The sequence below is a fragment of the Vidua macroura genome, chromosome 3 (assembly GCF_024509145.1).
Source record: "Vidua macroura isolate BioBank_ID:100142 chromosome 3, ASM2450914v1, whole genome shotgun sequence".
In the NCBI taxonomy this organism is placed as follows: domain Eukaryota; kingdom Metazoa; phylum Chordata; class Aves; order Passeriformes; family Viduidae; genus Vidua; species Vidua macroura.
In genome coordinates, this window is record NC_071573.1 from 105701468 (window position 1) to 105715554 (window position 14087).

Consider the following 14087-nt stretch of genomic DNA (forward strand, 5'->3'; position numbering starts at 1 on the left):
CGCCCTGATCTCCAGGGTCTCCAGCGTTTCATTTACCCAAATAAATTAAATAGTGCCAGGGAGCCAGGTCAGCATTGTCACAGAGTTAAGAGGGTCTCTGATGTGTTTTTGGACTCAGAGCCTGATGAAGAGTTTCTGGGGCAGTTCAGTTGTTAACAGAAGCTGGGGACCTTTCTTGGCTGACAGTTTGTACATGACCATCAGTCTTGGAGATGACGGGAGTTTATCCATGTGGACATTGGCTGATCCTCAGCACGTGTCAGTACCAGTGAGCGTTCCTACAGCATTTAATGTACGTGTATAGATGTAGTCCAAGTGGCTACCTCTACTTCCACAATTACGTCTACCTGAAGAGCTCATGAGCTCATATTCACAACCTGTCTTATAAATGCTGTATCCACAAGCCAGTACTGTACAGAGGAAAAAAACATGGAGAAGATTGAGAGGAAAAAGCTACAGAGAAGATTCAGATCTGGGTTCACTTGCAGTTTCCACACCGCTAATTCATCAAGGCCCAGGACAACTTTTAACTGAACCTGTGCCTTTGACTCTTATAAAAACTGTCAGCCAAGACTGAATCTGCATGCAGGGTGAGGCCCTACAGAAAGGATAGAGGCAGAGTTTAACACCTCCTTGTTCCAAGTGTGAAGTGCTGATTAGCAAATCAGCAGCTGCCCTCCCAACAATCATTTCATTAATTTAATTTAATTTAATTTAATTTAATTTAATTTCATACAGGACCCACTCATATTAAGTATTAGAAGCTGCACTTTTCTTCTGGACACAGATAAAGGAGCCCAAAATGGCATATTTTGGCTTATTAACCAAGTGAGATTAATGTGTGAACCACAGAAATAGGCAGAGCTCCCTGTACACTGCTGAAGCGACCCACACACAGTACTGTACTCTTCAAGTATTTCTTCAGTATCAGAAAGTCCCATTTTTTTTTTTTTTCCCTACTAAATTCTGATTATCTTCTCATAAGGTCACATGGTCAGGTGCTAAAATAGATACCTGGAGTTTCTCTGCAGGATACTCAGGACACCCCTATAGACTCACAGAATCATTTAGGTTGGAAAAGGTCTATAGACATCGTGCTGGTCAATGAGGCAGAAGGTTAGAATGTCCCCTCTTTTCTGAGGCAGCAGCTGGAGGTCTGGATGTCTCAGGTAGCACCATACATTCACATTAAAGAATCTGATATTTTCTTAGGTGCCTGAACTTGTGCACAAGTGTTCTGGTGGGTAAAGACAAACAAGTGGGCAAGGCAAAGCACATGTGTTGCCTGCATTAAATATAAATCATAGAATTATAAAAAGGCCTGGGTTGAAAGGGACCTTAAATATTATCTTGTTCCACACCCCCTCTACTGTCATGGGCAGGGACACTATCCACTAGATCAGGTTGCTCAGGGCCCCATCCAATGTGACCTTGTACACTTCCAGGGATAGGATATCCACAGCTTCTCTGGGCAACCTGTGGCTGTGCCTCATCACCCTCACAATAAAGAATTTCTTCCTACCATCCAATCTAAATCTCTTTTCGTTTAAAACTATTCCCCCTTGTCCTATTGCTGTCTACACATATAAAAATGGCTCTGTTTCTTTTCTGAAGCACCCTTTAAGTACTGTAAGGCTGCAGTGAGGTCTCCCCAGAGCCTTCTCTTCTCCAGCCTGAACAGCCCCAGCTCTCTCAGCCCATCTCCATAGGATAGATGCTCCACCCCTGGGATCATCTTTGTGTCCTACTATAAATGACAGGTCTGTGCCTTTCTTGTTGAGGCAGAAACAGATGCTACCCAAATACTGATGTCAGTACAGCTTATACCAGCTTGTCTGCAAAGAGCTGAGATAGGCAGTTGTGAACACACACCACTATGATGTGTCAGGAAATCAAGGGCATCCCTAATAGGGCACTTGACATTCCACACTAATATGTCTCAGCGGCTCCATCCATGCATCTGTCCCTGTTCAGAGGCGTGCCTTTAACTTTAGTGGGAGAACTAAATAAATCTGCAGGGGCTGCAGGATGTAATACATTGCATATATCTGCTTTTGTTGCATTTACCAATGGAAAGATACATAGGCAGAAAGCTTGTTCTAAGTTGCACCTCAAAACTTTGCAAAGGACCCTTCCTTAAGCAAAATGTGATTTGCTCTTTGTATTAACTCGATGACTCTTTGAGACAGAGTCTCAAATGTGAAATAAAATGGAACTTTACCTGACATACCCATAGTAAAAACTTTAACACCTGATCCTGCAACTCACACTCAAGTCTGTCTGATGCACAGCACAGAGAAAAAGGGGTGTGCCCACAAAACGTGTTCCCATTTGCAGCCAGTTTTCCATCTCCCTCCTTTTTACACAGGACACATTTTTACTGGGTTCCTTCATGTATATTTCACAGTCTATGCCGAGAGAAACCAGAGTGGGTGCCTTCCGAGCTGCTAGTGACTTCCACATTCCAGCTGTGCCTCGGAAAACACCTTGCACGGAGCGCAGTGCTATAAATCCCTTCTCCAGGAGATGGTGCTCCTGCCCTGGGAGAGCCTTCCCAGGGCTCGCACGCTTCCAGAGGATGCTCGGTCCCCCCGCGGCCACCCGGCCCCTCTGCTGAGCTGGGACGGGGTGGCTCTGCCCGTGCGGTGGGTTCTTTTCCGAGCTTCTCATGCTGCTCAGCGGCTGAAGGAGAAAGAGGCCCACAGCATAATTTTTTGTTTACAAAACAAAAAGTTGGAAAAGGCAAGATGGAAAAGGAAAGCAGAAATGGTGGAGTTAAAATGCAAAACTGGGTAGGAGACCAGGAGGTATCAGTGGTAAGAATTAGTTTGTGAACTGCTCAGTTTGCCCCATGGTGTGTGCTGGTGTCTGTGGGGCATTTCAGGTGAGTCATCTCTCCTGTGGGCCCAAACCCCCCACGTGTGTCATGGAAGGACATGTTGCCCTGGCAGGGAGCTCAGGGACAATCTTTGATGGAAGTGATGCAGACCATGCAAAGCTGCAATCAAATACGACTTTGCACCACGTCTTTTCCCCCACCCACACACCCACCTTCCTCCATTCCTTCTCCTCCTCACAGCCCAGCACAGCAGCAGGCACAGAGGAGTGAAGGGAGGAGTGCTGGGCTGGAGCTGAGGCTGGCAGGTCTTCTCTGGCCATCTGCACACCTCAGCCAACCCCCAGGGCTTGTTGGTGTCCCCAGAGTAACTGTCCAGGAAACCAAATTTGCAAGAATTTAGTTCTATTTGTCAGGTCTGTGGCAGAAAATAAAAGCATGGGATTAGAGCATTGAAGTGAATGAGAGAGAAAAGGTAACAACAATACCAAAGAATGGGAAGATAACTTAAGGGGGAGAAAAAAACCCCAGACACTTTCCTTCCATGTTCATAGTGGTGAACAGCTGCATCCAGAAAGTTATGAGTGAGATAATTTGAGTTATTACCAATAACTGGAGTTGCTGGTAAGACCTTGCATTATGATGGAAAGCAAAGAACTTGGGTTTTGTGTGGAGAAATTCTCTCTCAAGTGAAAGAGAAGTGGGCCTGGCACAACAGTCATGAGCAGCACTGGCTGGGAAGGGATGAGGAAAGGGCAGAGAAGGAATCTCCTAGGAGGAGTTGGGAACTGGAAAGGTCAGGGTGAGGTACTCTGTTCCTTTTCTGGTGTTCCCTTAGGTATCTGCTGGCAAATGCTCTCCCAGCCAGGTCTCCCCTTCTCCTCCATGATGCCCCCAAATCTGAAGAGCCTTGACAAAGGGACTGGGAGCTGGAGGACAAGAAGTTGGGGAAGATGTGATGTGGGAAACTGATGAGAGAAAAAAAGACTGAGTGGAGATCAAAGGATTTAATGCATAAGAATAAGGAATCACAGACCAGACCTTGAGGAGAGCTGTAGGACAGTGCTTCCCCTCGTTGCATCTCACATGTTCATCCAGGGGTGGGGAGGAGACAGCTGACAGCTTTCTTGACCTCTGTGACAGCTGTCTCAGCTGGGCTCTGTGTTAATGCTGTAGGAACTGCTTTCTGGAGGTACTGCTCTCCCTCCAGGAACTAGTAATGGGAAGAAGGTGGCTAGTTAGACTGAAAAGGAACCCAAAATGAAGGGAAGTGAATCCCACCCCTTCCAACTAGACGCTGGCCTAGACTACCACCGTGAGGACACTTGGGGTGAGTCATCACCATGATCCAGCATCTGTGATTGGTGCATTGACAGATTACTTGCTGACTCTGCACTTTTCAAAAGCAGAGTCAGCTTTTAATTTATTTTTTTAAAAAATTAACTGAGCGCTCGGTTGTGTTTTGACTCACTATTTTCAGGTGGCTTATGCCAGACCCTGTCGACCAGATGCTGAATAGGACAATTTTCCCTGAGGGGATATTGGAAAGCCTTTTTCAAGAAGCTTTTTTGTTTCCAGAAGGATTGAACTCTCCGCAAAGCATTTCCTGTCCCCTAGCTAGAGCACAGTGCTCAAATTGCTCAAATAGAAAGTGATGTGAGACAAGCGCAGCTTTAGGCAGCCAGACTGAGCTGACGTCAGGTCTCTGGGCCTGAAGCAAAGCAGCCTACGGGGTTCTTGAATCAATCTGATGTTTCATGCATGGAGTTTGTACCTTGATTTGTCTTATCTTCCCTGGCTATCCCTGAGCAGACAATCAGAAAGAATTCAGCTTGGCCTCGGTTTAAGTAAGTTTTGGAAGGAGTTGCTGGAAGATTTGGAAAGAAAATGATGGTGTTGCTTAGCTACTTGCTGAGCTGGCCCTGCTGTCACTTGTAGCCATCTCACTAGAAGACATTTGTTAAGTGAAGCCCCAAGAGGCTTCTTGTGTGGTCACTACATGAAAACACACTTTTCCAAATAGCCACTGGCATCAATAGTCTGATCACTGAACTTGCTCAAGACTTGAAAATCTGGTGGAGCCCCACTGGCTCAGCTAACAGAAACAGCTGCAAACACCTCCAGTTTTGAAGCATGGAGGAGGTTTGTCACTGCAGCTTATTTCTATTCCATCACAAAGGGCTGATGACAGGGAAGGTGAGGTGTAGGTGCACAGCTCTGGGAATGTAGCTGAGACATGAGGCATATGGTCATTCCTTGAGGATTTCCCTTCTGCCTCAGTTTCCTACTTTGAGAAGTGGTCTTCCATGCCTGGTGGGGTTCTAATTAAATCAAATTCATTCCTATGCTGAAGAGCATCAGTAGGGCAGCCCTTTTGCCAGGCTGGGACCTTGCCCACAGTTGTACAAGAGGAGGTAGCCATGGTAGGGGATTCACCATGACCAGGACTCAACCCCTGAGCATGGAAATTATTCAGTGCTGCACACACAAAGGTCCCCAGCTGCCATGGACAATGCAGAAGGGCAAGTAGGGCAGTGCTGGGCACAAAAACAGGGAGCTCAGGAAGGGGGACTGCAACAGAGGGGACAAGCCCAAGTGTCAGCTAGGCAGGAACTATTCCTTCCTGACCCTGAAGCAATCACCATCCAAAAATTGTTCCCAGTAAGAAAACTGGGTTAGTGAGAAGATTGTCCCGTCTTTCCAGAAACTTGACCAGAAGGGTCTATTGGTCAAGGAAGGGAGAGACTGAAGTGGGACATGGTGCAAGCTGTTTCAGGAGTCAGGATCCCTCCTGGGCATACAGCCATTGGCTTCATGTTATTTGGGACTGGTTCTTAGGGAAAAATTAGAGGCAAATGTGGCCCTTCATCTTAGGTTTTGGCACACTTCCGATTTAACACTCAGGGAACAGGGTGTCAGTACAGTCTCAAAACTGTGTTTTTCAGCCCATGATAGAGATACACAGAGGATTTTTAAGGGTAAGAGCAAAGAGAGATGGAGCAAGTGAGCAGGGCTGGAGCCAGGATCACCACGCTGATTGAGGGGCCCCACAGGCAGGAGTACATCGCTGTGCCCACAGCAGTGGGGAGTGCCCTCAGGAGGAACTAGTCTATTTACTGGTGAAGCTGAACGGACATAAAATCTCCCTCAGTTATGTGGGTGTTTTTTTTCTGTATAAACTTGCTAATTGAGTTGTAAAATAAAACTGCAGCCTTTCCTCTCCAATTTCTGCTGCTGCAGCAGCGTGCTAATTTGGGTTTGGAAGGGGGCTGGTAGAAGATGGCTTTTTGCCAGGGTGAAATTATGCACAAAAGTTTTGCAGTGGGAGAGAAGGGAGCCCATCCCCAACACAGGGAAGGACTGGGGGCAGGAGCTGCTGTGCTGCTGTGCAGGGCTCAGGAGGCTTGGGAAGGTCCTGCAGCTGGGCTGGGCTGGGCTAATGGAAATTCAAGAAAGCCCAAAAGGGTTTAAATGAGGCTGCAATGGAGAACAGATGGGAAAGTCAGTGCTTGTGTGTCTCGATAGATGCTGTGTGGTTGGGAGGATGAGCTGTGGGATTTCACATCTACCCTCCAGCTCAGCTGGGCAGGATTTGCTGCTTGGGTTGGAGTACCTGTGTGTGTGTGTGTGTGTGTGTGTGTGTGTGTGTGTGTGTTCATGTGCCTTCTGGCACTCACAGACATGTGTCCATGTCACTGGGGTTATGTGGGGGTGTGTGTGCCTGTGGCTGGGTCTCCATACAGACAATGAGCACAGGGATCTGCCTCTTGTCACCCAGCAGCACAAGACTCTGTCATGGGGACAGCTGCACAGAGGGACAAGGATGGTGTGGTGCAAATTGATGCACAGGAACAAACTGATGCAAATTGCTCAGCTCTGCCAGCTTGCAGCAGGCAGGCATTTGGCCCTGGTGCCCACATTGGAGGCTGAGAAGAGGACTGGTCTGTGGGCAGTAAAAGTTGTGGGGGAAGAACAAACAGGAGGCACAGCTGTCTGTTGCATCAATGTAACTTTAATTTTTGAAACATACACATCAAAAATGCAGTGATAGTGACAGTTCCAGTGCCAGGGAATTTGGTGAAGCTTGGGATTCCACATGTGTGGCAGGTATATGCACCCCAACCTGCAGAAGGATGTACAGACTTGGGGGCTTGATGCTAGGCCCATGCTCACCATTTTTGTACCTTTCACTGTTTCCCATAAAACTGACTGTGTGAAACGGTTCCAGGCAGGATGATCCAGAAACCATTGCAAGAAGCCCAGAGGTTTATGGATAACTTGTCTGCCCATTCAGCAGTCCTTCCCAGCCCATCATCCTTCCATCCTCTTGCTGTCCGTTTTGATCACTTCCTTGGGCAGCACTGAGTGCTGCCATAGGCTGCAGTGGGAGCATCAGGAGCACAGTTTGGAGCCTGGGGCTGCACTTTGAGGTGGGATTAAGTGGGACAGGACCAGACAGTGCTTTTCAGCCTTCCCATCTTTGGGAAGAGATGCCCTGAGCACTGAGCCCTGCTGCCATGTTCTGGTTCTGGGAGGGCTCCCAAGTGGAGTCTCAGCACCCTGGCCAGGGGGGAGTGAGGCCTCAGGTCTGGGAGGTCTTGTCAGATGGTTTTTAAAAATGACCTTTAGTATCTGAATAACATCAGGCTGGATTTAATAGGAGACTGACAGAAGAATAACAGTTAATGAAGCCTTTCTCTGTGAACCCTTCCTCTGCCTCCTGCCCCAGCTGGGTTAGGCTCTGGTGGGTCACTAACTGCTGGGGGAGCGGTGAACTCCGTGTGAAGGCCCCGTGTGAACACACTGAGTGTGCAAATGCCAGGCAAACCATGCCAACTCCATGTACAGGCTGTGCAAGCCCTGTGCAAAAGCTGTGCAAACCCTGCAAGTGCTGTGCAAGGTGTGCAAATAGCTTCAGGCCTGGCCATCCAGCGCTGCATGGGACAGGAATTTGTTGGGATGGGGTTTTCTTGGGATGGTGTCCTGGGAGTGCCGTCCATGTCTCTGCACAGTGTGTGTGTACACACTGAGCAAAGCCGCTGGCTGGCATCAGAAACCCGCTGGCGATACTGTGACAAGACACCTGTAAAATTACAGCAGAAAGAAATCCAAGAGGCTGCAGTGACAAATGCTCGTGAGAAGTGATTGTTTCGGGGGGGGAGAAGAAAAAAAAAAAAGCGGTGTTTGTTTTGGCAAAACACCTACATTCCTTCAAATAAATCATCGCAGCGCTTGTTTTTGTATTTGCGGAGAAATCGCAACAGACATAACCAGGGACTTAAGAGACTTGAAATAACATCCTAGTAAATACCCCACTTTGTTATTTTAATCGAGACCCAAGGAAACATCTGAATTTTACCAAGGAAACCCTCCGCGCGAGGGAAAACATCAGCCCGCAGCCCGGCTGGGTCTTTGTTTTGCTCCCGTGTCGGACTCCCGAGGCGGAATTACCGGGGCCGATGGAGGCTCGGGGCAGCCCGGGGCATCTCGGAGCGGTGCGGGGGGAGCCTGGGGCCCCGGGGCCGCTCCATAGCGGGTCGCTCCGGCTCCCCCGGCCGCTCCCGGCCCGGCCCCACCGCCGGCATCACCCCCGCGAGCCAGTGTCGGGGAAAAGGGGTCTGCCCGAAACATGGGGTGGCGGTCCCTCCGTTCGAAACAGAGCCAGGTTAGCCCCATCTCCAGTGTAGGACCGGGACCCCCAGGATGGGGTGGTGAGTGACCCGCTCCAATATGGGGTGAAGTTTCCCGGTCCAGTCTTCGGTATGGGGATTCCCTGCTCCGAAATATCACCCCTGCAAACAGAGGTGGTGGTGGCCCTCCAGCCTCCCGCCATCCCGAACTGCGGTCGCCTTCCAAAGTCAAACACAACCCCATTCCACCCCACAGTTAGGCTAGGGTGACGCCTTGGCACGGGGCTGTGGGACGCAGCTCCCCCCGTCAAAGGAGGGGTGCGGGTGCCCCCACCGGGTGCGGGCCCGGAGCCTTGAGGGATCTGACACCTGCCGGGGAACACGGGGCGGGATCCGACGGAGGGCCCGGGGGTCCCTCACCTGGCGGAGGAGGCGGGGCGAGGTTCAAGGGGGGATCCGGGGGTCTCTCACCTGCTGGGGCGGGCGGGTCGGAGCCCGAGGGGGCGTCCGGACGGTCTCTCATCTGCCGGGGCGAGTGGGGCGGAACCCGAGGTGGGATCCGAGGGTTTCCCACCTGACGGGGCGGGCGGGTCGGAGCCCCAGGGGGGGTCCGGACGGTCTCTCACCTGCCGGGGCGAGGGGGGCGGAACTCGAGGGGGAATCCGAGGGTTTCTCACCTGCCGGGGCGGGCGGCTCGGAGCCCGAGGGGGGGTCCGGAGGGTTTCTCACCTGCTGGGGCGGGCGGCTCGGAGCCCGAGGGGGAATCCGAGGGTTTCTCACCTGCTGGGGCGGGCGGGGCGGGTGCGGGGCGCGGGCGGCGCTCGGGCGGGGAGGGGCGAGCGGCCGGCAGGGGGCGCCCCCGGGCGGCGGGCGGCCGCGGCCGCGGCGGTGGCGGCGGCGGCGGCGGCGGCGGGCGAAGACGATGTTCAAAAGCGGGCGGGGAGCGGCGGCGGCAGCAGCTCCGCGCCGAGCCCCGGGCCGCCGCCATGCGCCTCCGCGCCGCCGCCGCCGCCCTCTGCCTCTGTCTGCTGGGCGCCTGCCGCCTTCGCCGCGGGCTGGAGGCCGCCGCCGTGCGCGGCCCGTCAGCCGCCGCTCCCCAGCGACCCTCGGCAGCCGCGCCTTCCTCCGCCTCCTCCTCCTCCGCCGCCGCCGCCTCCCCCATCTCCTCCCCGCCGCGGAGGGACGGGGCTCTCCGCAACGGCACGGTGGTGCCGCATCATTATATGGTGGCCCTGTACCAGCGCCTGGCCGCCCGCCGCTCCCCCGACCGCCGCGCCGACACCGTGACGGGCTTCGCGGAGCGGGCGCGCAGCGGTGAGTGCGGGTGAGCCGCGGCCGGGCAGGGGAGCGCGGACCGGCCGCCCCGCCGGGACTCCGCCGTCGGGCGGGAGAGAAGTCGATGCTTGGGCTTCGGAATGGGCTTGGGGATGAGGATGCGGCTTAGGGATGGAGACGGTGTTGTGCGTGGGTGTGGGGATCGGGCTCCTGTGTGGATGTGGGGATGGATACACGGGGTTGTGCATCACTCTGAGCGTGAGTTTGGGGACGTGATGGCACACGGAGAGGATGCTCGCGGTGCTGGTCCGAGCACGGGGCTGTGCCTGGGACAGGACAGTGCGTTGGCTGGGGAATGGGGTTGTGCGTTGGTTTCCGCACGGGGTAGTTGCAGGGGATGGAGCTTCACGGGATAGGGGCTGCGCATCCCGATTGTTTAACGGGAATGAAGCCGTGCGCGAATCTGAGCGTGGGAGTGGGGGCGAGGACAGGGCTGGGAGTGAGTTTGTGCGTGAGCATACGGTTAGGAGGGTTGACGATGGGGACAGCAAAAGATTTGTGCCTGGCACCGGTGAAGGGGTTTGCCGACGGAGATGAGCGTGGCGCAGAGCGGGGGTCTGCGGTGGCGATGGGGTTGCACACGCAGTCGGTATCAAGGATGGCGCTTGGTGCTGGGGATGCGGTTCGGGACGGGGAGCGAGGTGCAGCCGCCCAGGACGGGATGAGCGGCGGTGCGGGGGCTCTCGGGACCTCCCGCCACCTGATGCGGGGCCGGGGGTGCGGCGCATGAGCAGCTTCTCCGCGCGGCATCCCCCGTCCTGCCACAGCCTTTGCAGCCCGAAAAACTCCACGGGGCACCGCGACGGGCCGGGCCGGGCCAGGAAGGGAGCGCAGCCACGGTGTCCCGCGGGGTACTCGGCCCCGGGCGGCCGCGGCGCTCCGGGGCGACTCCCGCTAACGCCGCCGGCTGAGCTCGGCATCGTGGTCCCCTTCTCCCTCTTCGCCCTCTTCTCTGTCCTCTTCATACCCGCGAATATAACAACAACAACAACAACAATTGTATATACGCACCTAACGATATACTTTTAACAAATACATGTATATATGTGTACTTTGCGTCCTGCCGGTCAAGTTCGCTTGGCTGGGAAAAAAAAAATACATTCCCGATCGAATAAAGTGAAAACGCAAACTGAAAAGCAGCGGCAGCCGCACCACGTCCCTGTCGCCGGCTGCCAACCCCCCTAGCCCCATTCCCACACCCAGAAGGGGTCGTATCCTGCCGGCAGCTTTTGCGGGAGCAGGTTTACTGCAAGCTAATGGAGAAACGTCGGGGGAGCGAGGCGGGACCGGCAGGAGGATGCTCCGGTGGGAGGGTGGGCAGTGCTCGGCTTGTGAGAGCTGAGCGAAAACTGAGCACAGGTCCTGGGAAGTTTCAGCGCAAAACGAAACCAGATGAACTCTTCAAAGGGATCTCCTTATCTGCTCTTATCTGCTTCTCACAGGAATTTTAGATCTGCTTTTCCAATAGTAATTTTAATAACCATAATGAATAATAATACTACTATTCATGATAATAATAGCAGCAGCAGCAAATGACAGGGAGAAGTTTCCCCCGCGGCGGGCAGTGCAGGCTGCACCCAGCGGCGCTGCCGGCGGGGGTGGGCGGGTGCGGGGCGGGGGTGTCGGGCACGGCTCTGCCGGCAACGGGTCGGGGCGCTCCGGGCACAGTAGAGATGTTTGCAGCATGCCCAGGTCAGGTTTCTCGTTAACGAGGGAGAAAACAAAAAATCAACCCTCCCAGAACTCAATTCACCTCTTCTTCCCAGCTCCACCTCCTTTGGTGTTTCTTTTTTTTTTTAAATTCACATTGAGTATATTTATTCAGTGCCAGAAACTGCACAAGTCTGTGTCAGGTCTTTGGATCCACTAAAAATAGTGCCAAACTGAGGCTGGACTCACTTTCAGCTGCTGTGGGTGCCTCTATCAGACCTGTGTGCCTGTGCCTATCTGTGAGGGGAAAGTGGAATTTTTAACAGCATGTATATGTGTGTGACACTTGGGGCAGAAGAAGTAGGTGACAAACTGCTGACTGGGGATGGTAACGTGCTGCACAGGTTCAGGTGTGGCTTCCGTGCCAAAACAGAACAGTGGTGCATCTGGGGTCACTGGAACACCTGGGAGGAAGCAAAGAAGCCTCCTCAGGATGTGGAAAAGAGTCCTGATGAAAAGCCACTTGTTTGAATTGATTCCTCCCTCCCTCTGTACCTTCTCCTCCTCATTTGTTTTTTGTGCCCCCAGCCAGAGTGACGCTCCTGGATGCAGGACACACAGCCTGTGTCCCGCTGGATGCTCAGGAAGCCATGCTGCACAGCAAGATCTCCCCCATTACCTCTGCGATCCTTGCACCTCCCTAATGTGAGCTTGGCTTTGGCTTGCTGATATTTAAATCTTTTTTTTTTTTTTCCTTTTTTGTTCCTTCTGTGTTATCTATTCCAGACGCCTCCCCATCCGCCTCGGAGCAGCGATACCTCTTTGACATCTCCAGCCTGCCCGAGGCAGAGGAGGTGACGGGTGCAGAGCTGCGGATCCTGCGCTCCCTCCCTGAAAACCGGAGCTTGGCCCTGTCCCCCGAAGGCACCTTCCACCACCTCCTCCTTGCCACCTGCCCGAGCCGGGACGGTGAGGAGCCCCGGCTGCTGGACTCCAGGGCTGCAGACATTTTGGACACGGGCTCCTCCAGATGGGAGGTCTTTGATGTCTGGGAGGCCTTGCGAGATCAGAGGGAGAGATCGCTCTCGGGAAAGCTGCTGTGCTTCCTGCTGAGGATCGTCTCGGATCGGTCGGGGCAGCTCCTGCCCCCCCGGCAGCTGGGCTTCGGCAAACCCCGGCCACAGCCCCATGAGCGAGCCCTGCTCGTGGCCTTCTCCCGCACCCAGAGGAAGGAGAACCTCTTCAAGGAGATCCGGGACAAGATCAAGGCCCTGGGCAGCCCCCCTTTCCTGGAGCCCCCCGATCCCGGCCAGGAGGCGTATCTCAAGCGGAGGAAGAGGAGGACCACGATTGCCGCCCGGTCTGGGGGCAGGGGCCATGGGAAGAAGGCGAAGACTCGCTGCAGCAGGAAGCCCCTGCACGTGAACTTCAAGGAGCTGGGCTGGGATGACTGGATAATCGCCCCCCTGGATTACGAGGCCTATCACTGTGAGGGGGTCTGCGACTTCCCCCTGCGCTCCCACCTGGAGCCCACCAACCATGCCATTATCCAGACCCTGATGAACTCCATGGACCCGGAGTCCACCCCCCCGAGCTGCTGCGTGCCCTCCAAGCTCAGCCCCATCAGCATCCTCTATATAGACTCTGGGAACAATGTGGTTTACAAACAGTATGAGGACATGGTCGTGGAGACGTGTGGCTGCAGGTAGCAATTTCTGCAGCTCTCCCTATCCCTTTTGGCCTTGCTCTGCAGCCCTGCCCATTATATATATATATATCTATATATATATAAAATATCTATATCTATCTATCTATATATATATATCTATATATATATATATATATATATATATAGATATATAGATATATACACACATGCACATTTTGGTGTGTGCCTTTCCAAAAGCCAAGCTCAGAGTAAGTGTCCCCTGTCTTCCCTGGACTACCCTGGCCATGACCCCAAGAGGGATGGGGGATGCCCTCTGAGACTGAGGCTGCCACCATCTCTGTGCTTTGCTGGGTCCCCCCTGGAAAGGGGGCCACACAGCCTGGCAGAGCCCACAGGGAATGTCTCCTCAGCCTCTGAGCTCTGTCTGATTCACTTGGTTTGCCTAAGTGGAGCTGACAACTTCTTTCCCAAAGGTTTTGGAAAATGTCTAGCCAAAATTGTCTTGGTTGGAGTCATGACCTGGGGTAGGGGGGAGGTGGAGTGTGTCTGCAGCAGAGGGATAGGGCCAGCATCACCCTCTGGCTGTGGCAGTGGGATGGAGGTGAGGTAGGAATGCTCTTTTCTTTGAGTTAAAGGAATTTTTTCTGTCAGTCTTCAAATTGCTGCCCTGGGTTTCCTGGTGGAAAAATAAGGGATCCCTGGGGGGAGGCAGGGGGTGGAGAACCTGTGGCTGGCATGGGCTGTAATCACTTGGTCCAGGCCTGTTTGCAGTGGGGAGAGGTTTGTGAGTCTGCTGGCAGCGACAGGAACGAAGGAGAACCAGAGGCTGAAAGAGTCAGGTCTGAAGCAGAGCTTGTGCTCTTAAAAAGATGGGAGTGGCCCTGGGAGGTGTTAGCTGGAGATACCTCCACTCCACATGGTCAGAATGTGTTGTCTGTGTCCTGCAGGAGGTACTGGCTGGTACTGG

At 53.5% G+C, this 14087-nt stretch overlaps 2 protein-coding genes across 3 annotated transcripts; one reads left to right on the forward strand and one right to left on the reverse strand.

The window, feature by feature from the left end:
* Nucleotides 1-7554: 7554 nt before the first annotated feature.
* Nucleotides 7555-9013, reverse strand: LOC128805437 (circumsporozoite protein-like). 2 transcript variants are annotated; one of them, XR_008436438.1, is made up of 2 exons: nt 8938-9013; nt 7555-7919 (listed from the first exon to the last, which is right to left on the reverse strand). XR_008436438.1 is itself a non-coding variant. In XM_053974127.1 (2 exons), exons 1-2 carry the CDS (start codon nt 8987-8989, stop codon nt 8225-8227), a joined length of 456 nt encoding a protein of 151 aa, XP_053830102.1. In that variant the 5' UTR covers nt 8990-8994; the 3' UTR covers nt 8094-8224. The 2 variants fall into 2 exon arrangements, 1 of the variants encoding a protein (XP_053830102.1); XM_053974127.1 differs by lacking the exon at nt 7555-7919 and adding an exon at nt 8094-8628 and having other exon boundaries at nt 8938-8994.
* A 439-nt stretch (nt 9014-9452) lies between these two features.
* GDF7 (growth differentiation factor 7) lies at nt 9453-13160 on the forward strand. Its single transcript, XM_053974201.1, has 2 exons — nt 9453-9780; nt 12238-13160. Exons 1-2 carry the CDS (start codon nt 9453-9455, stop codon nt 13158-13160), a joined length of 1251 nt encoding a protein of 416 aa, XP_053830176.1.
* Nucleotides 13161-14087: the final 927 nt, after the last annotated feature.